Source organism: Anopheles cruzii, chromosome 3 (genome assembly GCF_943734635.1).
Source record: "Anopheles cruzii chromosome 3, idAnoCruzAS_RS32_06, whole genome shotgun sequence".
Classification (NCBI taxonomy): Eukaryota; Metazoa; Arthropoda; class Insecta; order Diptera; family Culicidae; genus Anopheles; species Anopheles cruzii.
The window spans coordinates 50,446,465-50,460,648 of NC_069145.1; the positions used below are offsets into that span (position 1 = coordinate 50,446,465).

The 14,184-nt window shown below is 37.0% G+C and overlaps 2 protein-coding genes across 3 annotated transcripts; one reads left to right on the forward strand and one right to left on the reverse strand.

The window, feature by feature from the left end:
- Positions 1–1,732: 1,732 nt before the first annotated feature.
- On the reverse strand, positions 1,733–5,717 carry LOC128272321 (nucleolar complex protein 3 homolog). Of its 2 annotated transcripts, XM_053010109.1 has the most exons (7): positions 5,596–5,717; positions 4,942–5,526; positions 4,541–4,875; positions 3,258–3,837; positions 2,412–2,645; positions 2,249–2,297; positions 1,733–2,158 (listed from the first exon to the last, which is right to left on the reverse strand). In XM_053010109.1, the coding sequence occupies exons 1-7, from the start codon at positions 5,642–5,644 to the stop codon at positions 1,903–1,905; spliced, it is 2,088 nt and encodes a 695-aa protein (XP_052866069.1). In that variant the 5' UTR covers positions 5,645–5,717; the 3' UTR covers positions 1,733–1,902. The 2 variants fall into 2 exon arrangements, with proteins under 2 accessions (XP_052866069.1, XP_052866068.1); XM_053010108.1 differs by having other exon boundaries at positions 2,249–2,645.
- A 913-nt stretch (positions 5,718–6,630) lies between these two features.
- LOC128271554 (CAP-Gly domain-containing linker protein 1) lies at positions 6,631–13,173 on the forward strand. The gene is made up of 10 exons (XM_053009133.1): positions 6,631–6,743; positions 7,169–7,257; positions 7,346–7,666; positions 8,263–9,251; positions 9,325–9,407; positions 9,475–9,537; positions 9,800–9,904; positions 11,937–12,098; positions 12,165–12,314; positions 12,385–13,173. Exons 2-10 carry the CDS (start codon positions 7,197–7,199, stop codon positions 12,563–12,565), a joined length of 2,115 nt encoding a protein of 704 aa, XP_052865093.1. The 5' UTR covers positions 6,631–6,743; positions 7,169–7,196; the 3' UTR covers positions 12,566–13,173.
- The last annotated feature ends 1,011 nt before the right edge of the window (positions 13,174–14,184 follow it).

Sequence of the window (14,184 nt, forward strand, 5' to 3'; positions counted from 1 at the left end):
TTATACATATTTTGTATAAAATGAGCTTTCAAAAGAAACATAACTTGATTTTTTTAATAAAATGTTCGATTGATGTACAAAATTTTTTGTTTGACAAATTTTTAACAGCCACCCTTTAGGTCGTCGCTCTCACACAGCTGGGCTGGGTTCGAATCCCGGGAACGGTTGTCATGCAGCCGGCCAGGGTTTCGATTCCCGATACCGGCGGAACAGGGCGGTTGGCGGGTGGAATCCACGGTGGTGGCGTAGTGGCTAATGAACTCACGCCATCTCAGTCAGAGTGGAAAATCGTGTTTGATAATCCATTCGTCTCTTAACAGGCTGGTATCTTGTATTATGGTGGTTGATGCTTTTCTGAATGTATTGTGTTTTCTGAATGGCAGTGATTGTAGACTGATGATGAAAAGGGTAGGGGAGAGAATGGCCCCTTGCGGAACGCCGTTCTCTTGGAGGATTTTTCCTATCCAATGAGTACTCTTAAGTACCTGTCTTTCAGAAAGCTCCTAATGTAATTTGCTATTGTAGCTCCAAATTTCCAGCGTTCAAGCTGTTGAAGAACGGTACGTCTCCAGGAGCGGTCGAAGGCTTTCGAGAGCTCTACCACGGCACAGTCTGTGAAGTGGTTTTTCTTTTTAGCCTTTGTTAGGGTGTTTAGGAGTTCTGAGAAATACGGCGCAGTACCTTTTCCGTTACGAAAGGCGTAACAGGAGGGGCTCAGAAGCTTTTTGTGGTCCAGATGGATGGTGATGGGAAAGTGGTTACTACCGTGCCGATCTGATTCTGTTTCTAGGGAGATTTTTGGTAGTAACTATAGGCAAGTGGTGTAGAGATCTAGTGTTTTGTTGCTCCCATTTTAATGCGAGATGTATGTGGGTTTTGTGCTGTATATTTGGGTTGACTAATGACTAATTGTGTAGATGGGTTGCAGTGTGTTTCCTTTAGGGCTGCTTTTTGGTTTACCCCTTGATCTTTGGTGCTCACTCAAGTCACAAAGCAGAATTCTGAGAGGATGGTGCTGGACAAAAAGGTTAGTGAATTTGTAGTTAAAGTTTGTTCTGTGTTAGTTGGTGAAGGAAGTGTAAGTGGAAGTGTTGCTTCAATTGGGGCTATTGCCCTGATGGCTAAGGCTGGTCAAGTAGTGTTAAGTGGGATTTTGTTATGCGGGCAAATGTTGTGTTATTACAGGCTTATACGGTGTACGGTGTGTTATTACCCGTATGTTGGTGAAGTGTCCATGCGAAGTCCTTTAGTCCTAAAGTCCGTTGAAGTCCTTATTGTTAATACTTAAAACTTGTTGGGGGCAATTATTAGTGGTTGGTGTTTGTAGATAAGCCGTTGGTTATGAATGTAAAGTATTTCTTAGACCCATTTAAAGCCTTTCCAGTTTATTTGGAAATATGACCAACCTTCATTTCTTTAAATGTTCATGTATGTTTTAATCATTGTATCTGGAGGGCCAGACGAACCATAACTCCGAGCGTAAAAATGTCATATCGTATGTGCTTATGTCAAAACGTTTATGTCTTTTTGACATGAGCGCATACGATTTGACATTTTTACGCTCGGAGTTACGGTTCGTCTGGCCTTCCAGTATTATTTCATACTCCACCAAAAGCATCGTCAAATATCGCTCACAGGGCATTGGAAAAAATGTTGACCCACACCAGCAGATAGACTAATTTTAGTTTTATTAGATGACAAATACAATACTTTTTTCAATTTTGTTTTATTTAAGTTTTAATACAATGAGCATGTAACACTAGCACCAGTTTTGGTAGATACTAATGCTTTTCACATCACATTTTCAGTGCCAACGTTATTAAACGGCTTTTATGTATGTTATATGTGTACAATAATTTGAACAAAAAACTACCTTACACGCACTCGTATAACTCCAAGAATTTATTGATTTCGAAACTGTGCATCGTTACCATAATCTTCAAAGTAGTCAAATTGCAAATTATCGCCAGCTTGGGCAGTGGAGTGTTGTGATGGAAAATTGAGCTTGCAATGGTTACCGAGCAATTCTTTTTCAATTAATGCTAGTCCTAGCTGACTGCGAGCTTGTTTGAAATTCTTTATTTTGAACGGCGATGTAATCTCTGGATTAAACACCATTTTAGAGCAATCGTAGTTTGTATAAAACTCACTGGGCGTTCTATGGAGAAAAGAATCAGACAGAAATGCATTACCACCTTTTCGAATTCCAGAAAAGCATTGTTTAGCAATTGTTCTGATAAAAACTTACAACATTCCTCCACCGGTGAGAACCGTGTCAGCTCCTTTCAGTACAGTAACTGTTACTTTCCGTACCATTTGATGATAGTGGCGTGCCAAGCATGTGGTTTCATACAACGATGTGCAATTGGTATTGGCAATCTGAGGTTCATCAGTGAAAGGATCAAACATACCTGACCCATATGACGCATCTGTGTCAACAAGTATGTCGAGCTGTTGGTTCATTTTTAAGCTGCTGCGAATCAACGCCAGCAAACCAAGGCATCCGTTTGGAAGTACTTGTAAACAAAGTGTTGCCAACCGTTTTATGTAGCTTACGTTTCGTTGATATGTTACATTACAACGTCGTTTGAAAAGTATTAAGTTCAGAGTATTTAGGATGGTTTCCATGTCTTGATGGTTTTTACCTGCAGAAAAATATCATACAAAATTTATTCAACGAATTAAACAATTTATTCAAATAACACATCGTTCAATAAGTCCCGGGATTTTTCATTTACTTCATAGTTTTTCATAGTTTTCATTTAAAACAATTCATAGTTAGTCCCGGGACTTATCGAACGATGTGTTACACAACGTTCGCTATTCGTATAATGTTACAAATACAAAAAGTATATAATGCATTGAAAATTACAAATTACAAACAAATTGCACAAAGAGCATGATTTCGTCTTTACTGTTCGATAGACGATAGTTACAAAACAACGAAAAATTACAAAACGAATATAAATATAAATGAATATAACGTAAAAAAAAATTAAACGGAATGAAACGTTGAACAGGAATGACTGCGTGGAATATTCATTTGATAATTCTTCTTTCATTGTCTTACTTTGCAGATCATTAAGCTAGTTTCACACAAGTCAAATACAATCTGCTAAATCTGAATAAATTATCATTTTTCAATCATAATTTTCAGTTTTAAACACGTTTTAAACCTATATACTCAATTGCGAACATGCTATTAAATATTTCCGTTCTCTAGTTACAAATTCATCATCTTAAATATGCAAACTTACCTGCATTTACATACAGCAAATTTTTGTAGAAATGCGAATAGAATCTCGCAGGGTCAACGTTTAGCACTTCACCTCTTCCGGTAAGAATGACAAACACTGTCTGGATGCAGTGCAATTGTTCGCGATACCCTAATCCGGCGTTTTCCAGTAGACTATTTAATAGTTCAATCAGATCTGAGAAAAAATCGATGCTGATGGTATGAGCAAATTTTGAGAGTCCTTCAAGAGTCACACTCAAAACACGTGAGTCGGGATAACATTTAAGAATTTTGAAGAAAATCATAAACGTCAGCTTTGAAATGTCGGTTAACTTTCGTCGAACAACTTGTTTGCTTTCTTCAGCCTTAGTTTCGAAGATATCCTTCTCCAATTCCTGTAATTTCTTTTTGCGCTTACGCTCCTTTCGCGACATGTTGATTACACGTGATTTCTGTTTTTCCAGTTTATGTTTCTTTAACTCCAACAACGTATCATCATGAAGGTTAATTTGATTTATTTGTAGATATTTTAAACAGGATATCGTTTCAGGAAAAATATTCCTTTCCTTTTTGTTGATCAGCAAATTGATATGGCGTACAACCTAAGATAGAAAAATGTTTTCAGCATTATTTTAATGATTAACAGATGACGTAGTAATACCGACGGCCAACAATTTTAAATGATGCACGTGGTATGTTCAAAAAGTTCTGATAATTTTGTATTTACGCGGGCTACGTATATTCAATTTTCGATTATTCGATTCGATTCGGGCGTTTGTGGCGGATTGCTTCGCGGAAAATTTGGCATAACTTGCAGGTAATATTCTTTATCGACCGTTCTATGTTTTGGCAACAACTCATGATGCACCACGCCCCTGCAATCGAAGAATACTATAAGCAAATCTGTTCACATTCGACTGAACTTGGCTTTTCGTTGTTCACATCTTCTCGGCCCTCTGAGAACATTTTGAACCAGTAATAAACGCTGCTTTGGATCATAATAGCTTCACCATAAGCCACAGTCCACCTTTTGAATGCGTCGGCGCTCTTAATTTTGTTTTTCACACAAAACTTGATAAAAATTCTTTGCCATCTATATTTTTGGAGCAGAGAAAAATCTTCCACGCAAAACAGCTGTCAAAAATTGACTGATTACTCGAAATGGCCGAACTTCTCACTATAAGTCACTGACATGTGTAGCAACCTACCGCCACAAAAAAATCGAAAATCGGATATATAGTACGTAGCGCGCGGAAATTCAAATGTCGCCAATTTTTTTGATCAGCCCTCGTATATGTTACTTACATGATGTGTTAGATCTAACCGCGCATCTGTTTTAAACAATGTACTAAAACAAGCGTGAACTGTTTTACGCAAATTTTCCTTGACATCGTTTAAAATAGGAACCAGCACCTGAACTATGTTTTGTGTGTAGTTGAAGTATGGATGAGCCAATACCAAATCACACAAACAGTTTACAGAGGTGTCCAATAGCTGCAAGGTATCAGCTGACATATTCTTCGATTGTCGCTTGGTGCGATGGTATATTTCGATTATAGTTTCTAACTGCTGCAGGTACTGTTTATAAAACACCAAAAGTTTGTTCTCATAGTTGACACGAGCAACGGTATCTTTCTTTACTGAAAGTATAATACAAATAAAAATTATGTAGTATCGTTTTAACGACGTTGATGTTTACTACTCACGTTTCTGTTGTACTTTATCTACTATACCAACACGATATTCTGGCACAATGTCTCTAAAAATTTCCACAAGTGATATCATAGCTATTTTCCGAATGGATAGGAAATTTTTTGACCCATCTTTGTTCGTTACTCGTAGGCAATCTAACAAAACTGCGATATTATCAATTCTAGCATCTGGATTCTCTAAGATGGCAGCACATTGAGAACCGATTAGCAGCTGCTTTTCCTGGATATCATGGTTTCGTTTCAATATTATTTCCGCAACAGATAGAGAGTCTACTTCTATTTCTGTTTCTACGCCATTCGTTTTGAAGTTCAATTCGCTCGAAGTATCGCCAGGTTCATGTTGAACATTGGATGGATGTCTCTGAGTGGATCGATTGACCACCCCTTTTCCCTTGACTTTAATAGGCAGCAAATGGCAAACTTTTTCTCTGCTTTTCGCTTCAGTTTCAATTTGTGTGCGATATGCTTCTTCCAAAGCATCGGTGGAAACACGTGTAAGTCCTTTGGTTTTCGGTAATGGTATGTTACGAGCTTTCTGTATTTCGTATCGGCGTGTACCTTTCTGGTGTACATATTTTTCTAAGTTGCGGATGGAGAACCTTGGCATTAGTATAACTACACAGTAAAGTACAACATTACTACACATACTTTTTGATGAGAGTTTGGTTTTCACAGAAATTTTAAGTGATTTCACCATTTTTGCGTTGTATTTTTCACTTGATTAGAATTTGTTAGCACGTGGGAAACTGAAACACAAGTCTATTCTAACCACACCGGCAGTACTGTCACAATATATTAATGCATGAGAGGAGGAGAGAGACAGCTCACATATTGTAGCGATCCTGCGAACGAGACACGTCAAAATACATTAAAACCATCATATTTTATTTAGTTGTCGGTTGATTTTGCTAGCAAAATCTGTAAAAGTTCAATCAGCCTCCTTCTAACAAAATCGTGTCGTTCAGAGTAAATTATTAGAGTTCAGAATGACCTGGTGAACATTCTTCCGTCCAACGTTTGGAAAAAACACTCTCTTATTGATTAGAGTTGAATCATCTTTGCGCTATAATATAGAACACGATACAGCGTATTCTCTGTTGTAGTCAGTTGATTTCACCCGAATTTGGGCATTGCGCACCACTTGGTTTGACAATATTGTAACTGGAGGGCCAGACAAAGCGCAAAAACTCGATTTGACATTTCAGAATAATGTCAAATCGTTTATAACTCAGCGGATTCATATGCGATTTGACATAAGCGGGATCGATTTGACATTGTTACGCTCCGTTTTTCGCTTCGTGTGGCTCTAGCTAAACAATCTGGCACATAAGAAAAAGATCGCATAACTTGCAACAATCTATCGCATTTCTATCGCAATTGAAGTTAAGTTTGCTCTAATATAAAAATAATGTTAAATATCTCATAGGAAACCAAACAAAACTCCTTTATATAAAAGGTCTGGTTGTAGTTAAGCATGTAAAAATTGTTGTAAAACATTTGCATGTCTAGGAGCGAACGAAAATGTGCCCCACACAAAAACAGCAACGACCATATGAAATGCAATTCTTGCACGGGTAACTCTTTCGATTATGTCTGTTATAACGAGGATCCACTGTAATGATGTTGGAAACGATCGTGAAATGTCATTTTTTGGCGGCATCTTTCATTTACTTGTACAGCGTCCGAATAATCGCAAAAGTCAGAACCAGTATTTTTCGTCGAGCTGCGCAATTCGATAGTTTTATTTTTCGCATCTTCCTTCCTTCTATTGCGGCAGATATCAAAATATTCTTACGGTAAATATTCATGAGCTGTGTTTCATAAACAATTCAATATAATAACTTCCAAATTTGTTTGGAACTAATGTTTGTGAGAGACGCATCCGATGCCGCAATCCTTCGTCATTTGGTTTTCGTCTTCGTGGTTTAGTGAAAAAATCACACATCATTTAGTTTCGTGCATCATTTGGTGATATGTTTAATAATATTTAGGTTATCTCAAGTGCGGCTATCAATATTTAATATGGGTGTTTATCCCATCCGTGTTAAAGAGGTCTAAAATCGTCACACAAAGTAATGTGCAGAACAGCAGCTTATTCTACTATGTTGCGCATTACGAGCTAGGCCAGTGATGACTATAAATAAATCTGCTATATGTTTGAAGATAAGGTGATTTAACGATCTGTCAACGGTATTTTAAATAAAAGAATATTTCATTTTAGAGTGTTGCTACAAAATTTAGGATTGATTATGGAAAGTATGGATATATCTATTGAAAACGATCTCTCGGGAAATGGATCGGCCATGAACGGTAATACATTTTCTTGATATCTTTGATCTATGATTTTATAAATATTATATCCGTATAGATATTATTTATTTTATTTGTTAATTTACAGTTGATGAAGAAATAAGCGTTGCTCTATTACCCGATAATAATCACTTCAATCGGACCGATGGTGAAGTTTCAAACGAAGGAAATGTTTCGAGACGAGAAGTGACTAAAGTTCCAAATCCTAGTTATCCCAATAACACTGAATGTTTTGATGCAAAGGAAAATCGGGTTAATGATAACTGTAACGAAACATTATTGGAATTTCCTTCTGCTACAAAGGAACAAAACCTGGAGAAGTTCCCGTCATCATCGTTTGAGGCAACCCATAACAATACTTCCAACGTTCCCGTTTCGGAAGAAGAGCTGTTTACACCCGCTGATAACTGTAAGTGTTTAAAATTCGTTTTAAGATGCCATCAAACACTGAAATTCATTCAAAATATAAGTCTGATATGGTTTTAACAAATCTGTGTTGAGAACAGACTAACAATGTCAGATGAAGCAAAAATGTCAAAAGGTTTTTTCAAAGGTTCAAAAGGGCAATATCCCGTTTAACGTTCTGATTTAACACTCACATCTTTTTCTATAATGTAATACTGAAAGCCTGCCTAACTGAACAAGAGCGGGGTACGGAGTTGGTTTTTAGATCCTATCGATTATTGTTGAATGTGAAGCACTGAATCTGCAAACATATACGTGTAGGCAATGAATGTTTTTAAAGTGTGCAAGTAGGACGACTATAGGTTATGGTCATTTTCTGACCTTTGTTTTTACCTAGACTAGCCTTTGATTTATTTCTACCAGTGCGATGATTCGGTGTGTCATGCTATCGGTGTTTATATGTGAAAGCTAACAAAATCGAGAAACAATACAATCTTCTATAGTAACCATTGGCTTACTGACAGAGGGTAGCAAGTCACAAAACCGTGGAAAGTAAAGTGTAGTTATTGAAGCATTATCGTTGCGAATCCATTGTTTTAGATATCTTTTCTTCGGCCGATTTCGATTGTTTACTGTCCAGAGGATCTACACCGGCGACGACTGCAACAGTAACTACAACAACGCCCACTTCATTGGAATTTCCAAGAAATTCCGTGTTGACCATCTTTGACCCTCTTTTGCGGAGACAAATCATCTTACCGGCAGAAAATAGTTTCACAGCTAGTGTCGAAACATCGTCTACTTCTGTTGCGTTACCAGAATTTGCACAACAGCAGCAAGGTCACACACCACTCGCTGATGTATTGCCTGCATCACTGAATATAAACGTCGAAAGGATTATTGATGAACATAATGAGCATTGGTTTCAGGATATTACACCACAAGTTCCTTCATCCTTAATATTACAAAAATGTGCGAATGATCTGGAGAAAACTGAATTACAGATCGACGAAACAAATTTCGAAAAATCGTCTACAGTCAATGAACCGGTGGACATTCTTGTGAATGTAGATTTCAAACATACGAATGACACGGTTTCTGTAAGAACTAATAGTGCACAACATCCATCGTTTTCTGAAACTCTAGAACAAAGAGGTAGTGAAAAGCAAGAAAACATTCTTCAAGTCGAATCATTTTCCGATTCTGACGAACAGACAGTTCTAAGCAACTCACTTGGCCTTGAGCAAATAAACAGCGACGTAGTGCCCATTACAAATATTCTGAGGCAAGGTGTCGATCTTAGAGAAGAGCAAGAAGACAAGCTTCGACGGCCAATAACGTACAACGCACTGAAGGAAAGTTGTCTGGAAAAAAACAAGATCTCGCAGTCTGGCAGTTCGCAATCTGAACTGCTTCAACCGCATCTGCCAAGTGACACGACTAGTGTCGCTCTACCCAATTCTCTGGAATCGTGTGAGTCTGGATTTGAGCGTAACAACGTTTATGATCGAGAGACATTTGTTCGGGAATCTGATGAAAATCAACTAAAATACTTCGAAACAGTTTCAAGTTTCGTTGACATTCCAAACGTAAGTAAATTCTCACAAAACTTATTTAAGAATTAAAAGAGTTTAATATATTTTTTGACGGTTTTGTGGGCAGGGAAGCAATGATTTGATTTGTACGAGTCATATATTCGCCGAGCCAATACAAGAAATAAGAAACAGTAAAACAGATACTATGAGGTATGTTGGTGTACTACTATTGTTGAGACATAAATCTTTATATATGGAGTTTTTTTGTATTGTACAGCGACGATCAAATGGTTCAAAATGAGAACGACGCTGGTGACATTGGGAAAAATGCTAAAACTGAGTAAGTAAAAGGTTGTTAGTGAAACAACTATAAATATATCCCAAACCGTTGTTTTGAGAGAGAAAAAAAAACTATAAAATTTTACTACTAAACAATAACTTAAAGGAAAAGATTTTCTGTTATCATTAACAAACATTTTATTTTAATTACCATTTAATAAACATTTGAAAAAGACTACTCAATAATGATATACATTCATTAATCTGTAAGTTTACTTATCTTATTTCACAACGTAACATTTTTCAAATGTTTTTATAATCAGCAACCATGTGGCAGAAATGGAGAAAAAAATGCACGACGTTGAACTAAGGGAAGAGAGTATGCTCAAAAGGATCACTGAGAAAGATAAAACGATTTGCAAAATGAGGTATGTAATAATAAAGGTTTGGTGTGTATAGTTACTATTATTTAACAACTAGCTCTTCCCGGCGTGTGTCGCCACGCTTCATTCCATTCTCATTTTGATCGGGCGTTTCAGAGGATCGTACTTCCCGGTGACGTAACCGATCGGGCTTCCCGTTGATGTATTCAATCGGTTTCCTTTTCCGCCTCCCCTTCCCATCCATCGTTATCCGTTATCTCCCCTTCCCATCCTAAATATCCGATCTGTTTCCTTTCCCGCTTCCCGTTATTCCTCCGTTCCGGATGATCGGGCTCCCCGGTGACGTATCCGATCGGCTTCCGGCTCGCTCCAGCTTCTGGTAATATTAGGTTGAGAAAAAGAAATCCATTATTTTTGGTTGAAATTCAAAACTTTAAGATACTTTTGATGGTCCGATTTTCGTCAAATATGTATCGTTTTGTTGGAAAATTTGTTGTCTTTTCAAAGGTAGGCTTATAATGCCTCTTTTGTAAAAGGCATAGTCGTTATTGGCGAAAAACTGGAGCAATCCATTTTCACAATCCTTTTATGATCTCAGTTTTTCATCACTCAGTTTTTCTCATCAACATTTTCGATGACGTGTCTGCCTGGCCGAGGTGCATCTTTAACATAAAAAATAACTGAAACGGGTCAATGAACCCAAAATTTATCGCAACTAGCTGTTAGAGTATCGGCACCATAAACAACACGCAAAATTTCAGCGCAACACGCAATTTAGCTTGAATTTTCGCCTTTTTCAGAGAAAAATTGTAAAATGTACCGTATTTTCTCTATAGTGACTTCCATTGTTTACATCCTGTAACTTACAAACGAATAGAACAAACAATAAACAGTGAAAGCATTTCTTTAAGTGGAAAGTATCAGCTTTAAAACGAGCCTAAATGTAACTGTACGATCAATACTTCACAAGATATCGATCACTAAAGTCATCAACTGAGAAAATAATGGATTTCTTTTTCCCAAACCTAATAGTTTCCATGCGAAATTTTCGAGATAGATTTTGACCGGTTTTGCGATGTGTGGTCGAACGTTGTCATGTAAAAAAATCAGTTTGACACGTCTTTTAAACCCAAACTGGTTCTTTTTTTAGCAAAGCGTACGTCAAACGCATTCACTTTTGTCGATGGGATTGTCCATCAATAATTTCATTAGGTTTAGAAGCTCACACTATACAAAACCTTTCACATCCCACACACACCATATACACAGTGTAACCTTTCTTTACTGAATATTTCGCTTTGGTTGTGATGGACCTGGTTCAGTGGACCCGGCGTTTTTGCGCCTAGGAATGTCCTAATGACTCCCCTTTTCATCACCAGGGACGATTCGGTTCAAGAATCCCTTTCATTTCTGCCTTGCAAGCAGTAATTCGCAAATCGGGTTTTTCACGCGTTCACGCGAAATCAAATAAGCCATTTTTCTAATAATTCGTACGGCACTCAGGCGATGGGAAACTGCCGTGTTGTCAACTCCTAACATTTCTGCAAGGCCTTTTTGCGTCTGACATGCATCCCGATCGAGCAATGCTGCCAATTATTCATCAACATTTTTTAACTGTTCAGATCGCTCTTGGTCTTGCAAGCCAAAATCATCATTTTTTAACCGTGCAAACCGACATCTGACACGTTCTCTCAGCAGGAGCATGTTCCCCATACGTTCATTATACCATACCATCATTAGTATAAACATCCATTGAAATATTATGACTTTCGGTAATACTTTTCGTCATATTAAAGAAATCCCAACGAAAACACTTTACCAGGAATAAAACTCGACATTTTCAAATGCTTAACAAACGGTGTTGTTCACACTTGAAAAAAAGCATATTCTGCGTTAGATGCGTAATGACAGTAGCTATTAAACACATATTTCAAAAAAAGGTGTCATTTCGTGAGTAATGTCATCTATTGTAAAACCGCACGAATTCAAACACCTAATAATTTAACATTGTATCCTGCGCTTGAATTTTTTATTCGAAATAGATATTTGTTTAGACATTTTTCTTCCACTTTTGCAGCAATGTAGTCGAAGCATACGAGCGTACCATTGCCGAGTTGATTTCGGAAAAGGAAACTCTAATTCGAACCCACGAACTGGAATGTGAAAGTCTAAAACAGGATAACGATATGAATACACAGCATATGGAATCTCTTGAAAAAACATTCTCCAATTTGTATGCGTAAGTAGCAATTGTTGCTTGTTTTTCAATTGTCATAAGTGCCAAATCTAAATTTTATTTTAACAGAAAGTATGAGCGGATGAAGAAAAACGCTATTGAGTATAAGGAACGGGAAGAGAAGCTGTTGAACAAAGTCATGAAGTTAGAAGAATGTTTAAGGGCGCAGGAACAACGATACGAAAAGATGAAAAGTCATGCTATGAGTCAACTAGAGATGTAAGAACAAATATTTGTTTACTGATTTGTATTTTAAACAACACTAATTTTATTCTATATTTATTTTTAGTGCCAATACCAAAATAGACGAAGCAAATCGCAATCATTCCCAGGAATCGGCCAAACTAAAGGCCCTGATAAAAAAAGAGGAACTTTACCGAATTTCGATCAATGAACAATTAATTCAAAAGTCGAAGGAGAATGAAGAATTAGTTAAAATATGCGATGAGCTCATCAGCGATACGAATTGAGTCTATTAGAATAGTCTTTTGCACTTTCTATAGACAATTTTCTCGATCGTTTTAGGTATTATAATTGGAACCCTTCATTAGTTTCTTATAGAGAAATATTTCTCATTTTGCGCCTCGTTCTTAAAAAAAATTGTGCGCTTGAGATAACGTATCTTCTGAGTATTCTCTATTCATAATTCATGCATATTGTCATCTTTACCCTACAAATTTACTTATTCAGAGGTCTTTTCAGGAGAATCTCGTAGTTCGTGTGAGCCATATATCATTTCATACTTTCTCATTACAACAAGACACGTTATCCGAAACCGTAATCTTGCATTGATTGGAGCACCTTAAAAATGTTGAATCTTTTAGCGATACCGATGATATCATGGAATAAATTCGTATGAAGGAATGCTATGATGTATAGATTGCTGTAACCATACATTCTGCAAATACATCGTGCAATTTAAGTTACTAAGTACCGTACGCTAGGTGACATTAGATACATACTAACCAAAATATAACGATGCAGGATATGCCTCTTTGTTTGCGACTCTTGTCATATCTTTTCGATTCTTGTCAAATTGCTATGTCGAAAACTGTAAAAAAAATATATTTCACTTTCGCTTTACAGTATCGCACTTCGCTTTCGTGGATGTTTTGATGACAATAATCTTCGAAGCCCAATCCTTGAGACAAACTGTTTTTTTTAATCTTAGAAGAACGGACCGGGTCGTATTTATGATACAAACTGTTGAACGCGAAACAATATGAATCGCTGTCATTATTTAGATACTCTATACCGGGCCTAATTTTCACAAATTATGCACTCTTCCGCAATGGTAGTAGGTATAATGGTCAGTATAGAAGGTTCATTCGTACATTGTCCTGCTGAAGGCAGGTGGAGATTAATTAATACATTTTCAATTGTAATTGTAGCCAAAATATACTGAAACTAAAAGTAAGTACAAAGGCATATGTACAAGAATGTACACAATTTAAATGATGGCAAGTCCCACCTCTCGTCACCGACAGGAATACTGTATAGGTTTGAGAAGGACGGATTTATCTCTAGATAATCGTAACAACAATCTAAAACCATGGCATCTAGCTTTTCTCCTTTCATACAACGGTCGCCATCTGCTCACCTATAACGAAGGGACCACTCTCGCAGTGCAGAAAGTTCCTCTTGCTCTGTTTATAGTTCACACCTCCATTTACAATTGATTGAATATGTGGTCCCATTATCAGAAGATCTGATCATCTGCTTTGGGTTCATTAACGCGTGCGTGTTTCATATCTATGTAGTCTCTTCCATAATTTTTTTTTTATTTTTATGCCAAATAGTCCTACTAACAGTAGTTGAATTATCAAGTAATTGAGATTTTTAATCTCAATGGTCTCGCATATTTCCTGTAGTCAATTGGCCATTTTGATTTAAATAATGGCTTGTAGAACTCAATTAGGAGAAGGCAAAAAAGAGAAAATTGAAGCGTACCATAGTGTTGGAAAGTCAAATCGTGAAATAGCTTCATTACCAAAATGATCTCCAAAGGCTTTCAATAATTACTTGAAAGATCCATCGGAATATAGGACTCGAAAGTCATCTGGACGGCCAAAACTACTTTACCCTTGAG

Excerpts from the sequence above, each read along its gene's own strand:
- LOC128271554 (XM_053009133.1), top strand. The coding sequence starts at position 7,197 with ATGGAAAGTATGGATATATCTATTGAAAACGATCTCTCGGGAAATGGA. Across the intron at positions 9,408-9,474 it reads AGTAAAACAGATACTATGAG|CGACGATCAAATGGTTCAAA; the intron begins GTATGTTGGTGT and ends TGTATTGTACAG. Across the intron at positions 9,905-11,936 it reads AAAACGATTTGCAAAATGAG|CAATGTAGTCGAAGCATACG; the intron begins GTATGTAATAAT and ends CCACTTTTGCAG.
- LOC128272321 (XM_053010108.1), bottom strand. The coding sequence starts at position 5,644 with ATGGTGAAATCACTTAAAATTTCTGTGAAAACCAAACTCTCATCAAAA. Across the intron at positions 5,527-5,595 it reads AACCAAACTCTCATCAAAAA|AAAAATATGTACACCAGAAA; the intron begins GTATGTGTAGTA and ends TCCGCAACTTAG. Across the intron at positions 3,838-4,540 it reads GGTTAGATCTAACACATCAT|GTTGTACGCCATATCAATTT; the intron begins GTAAGTAACATA and ends TTTCTATCTTAG.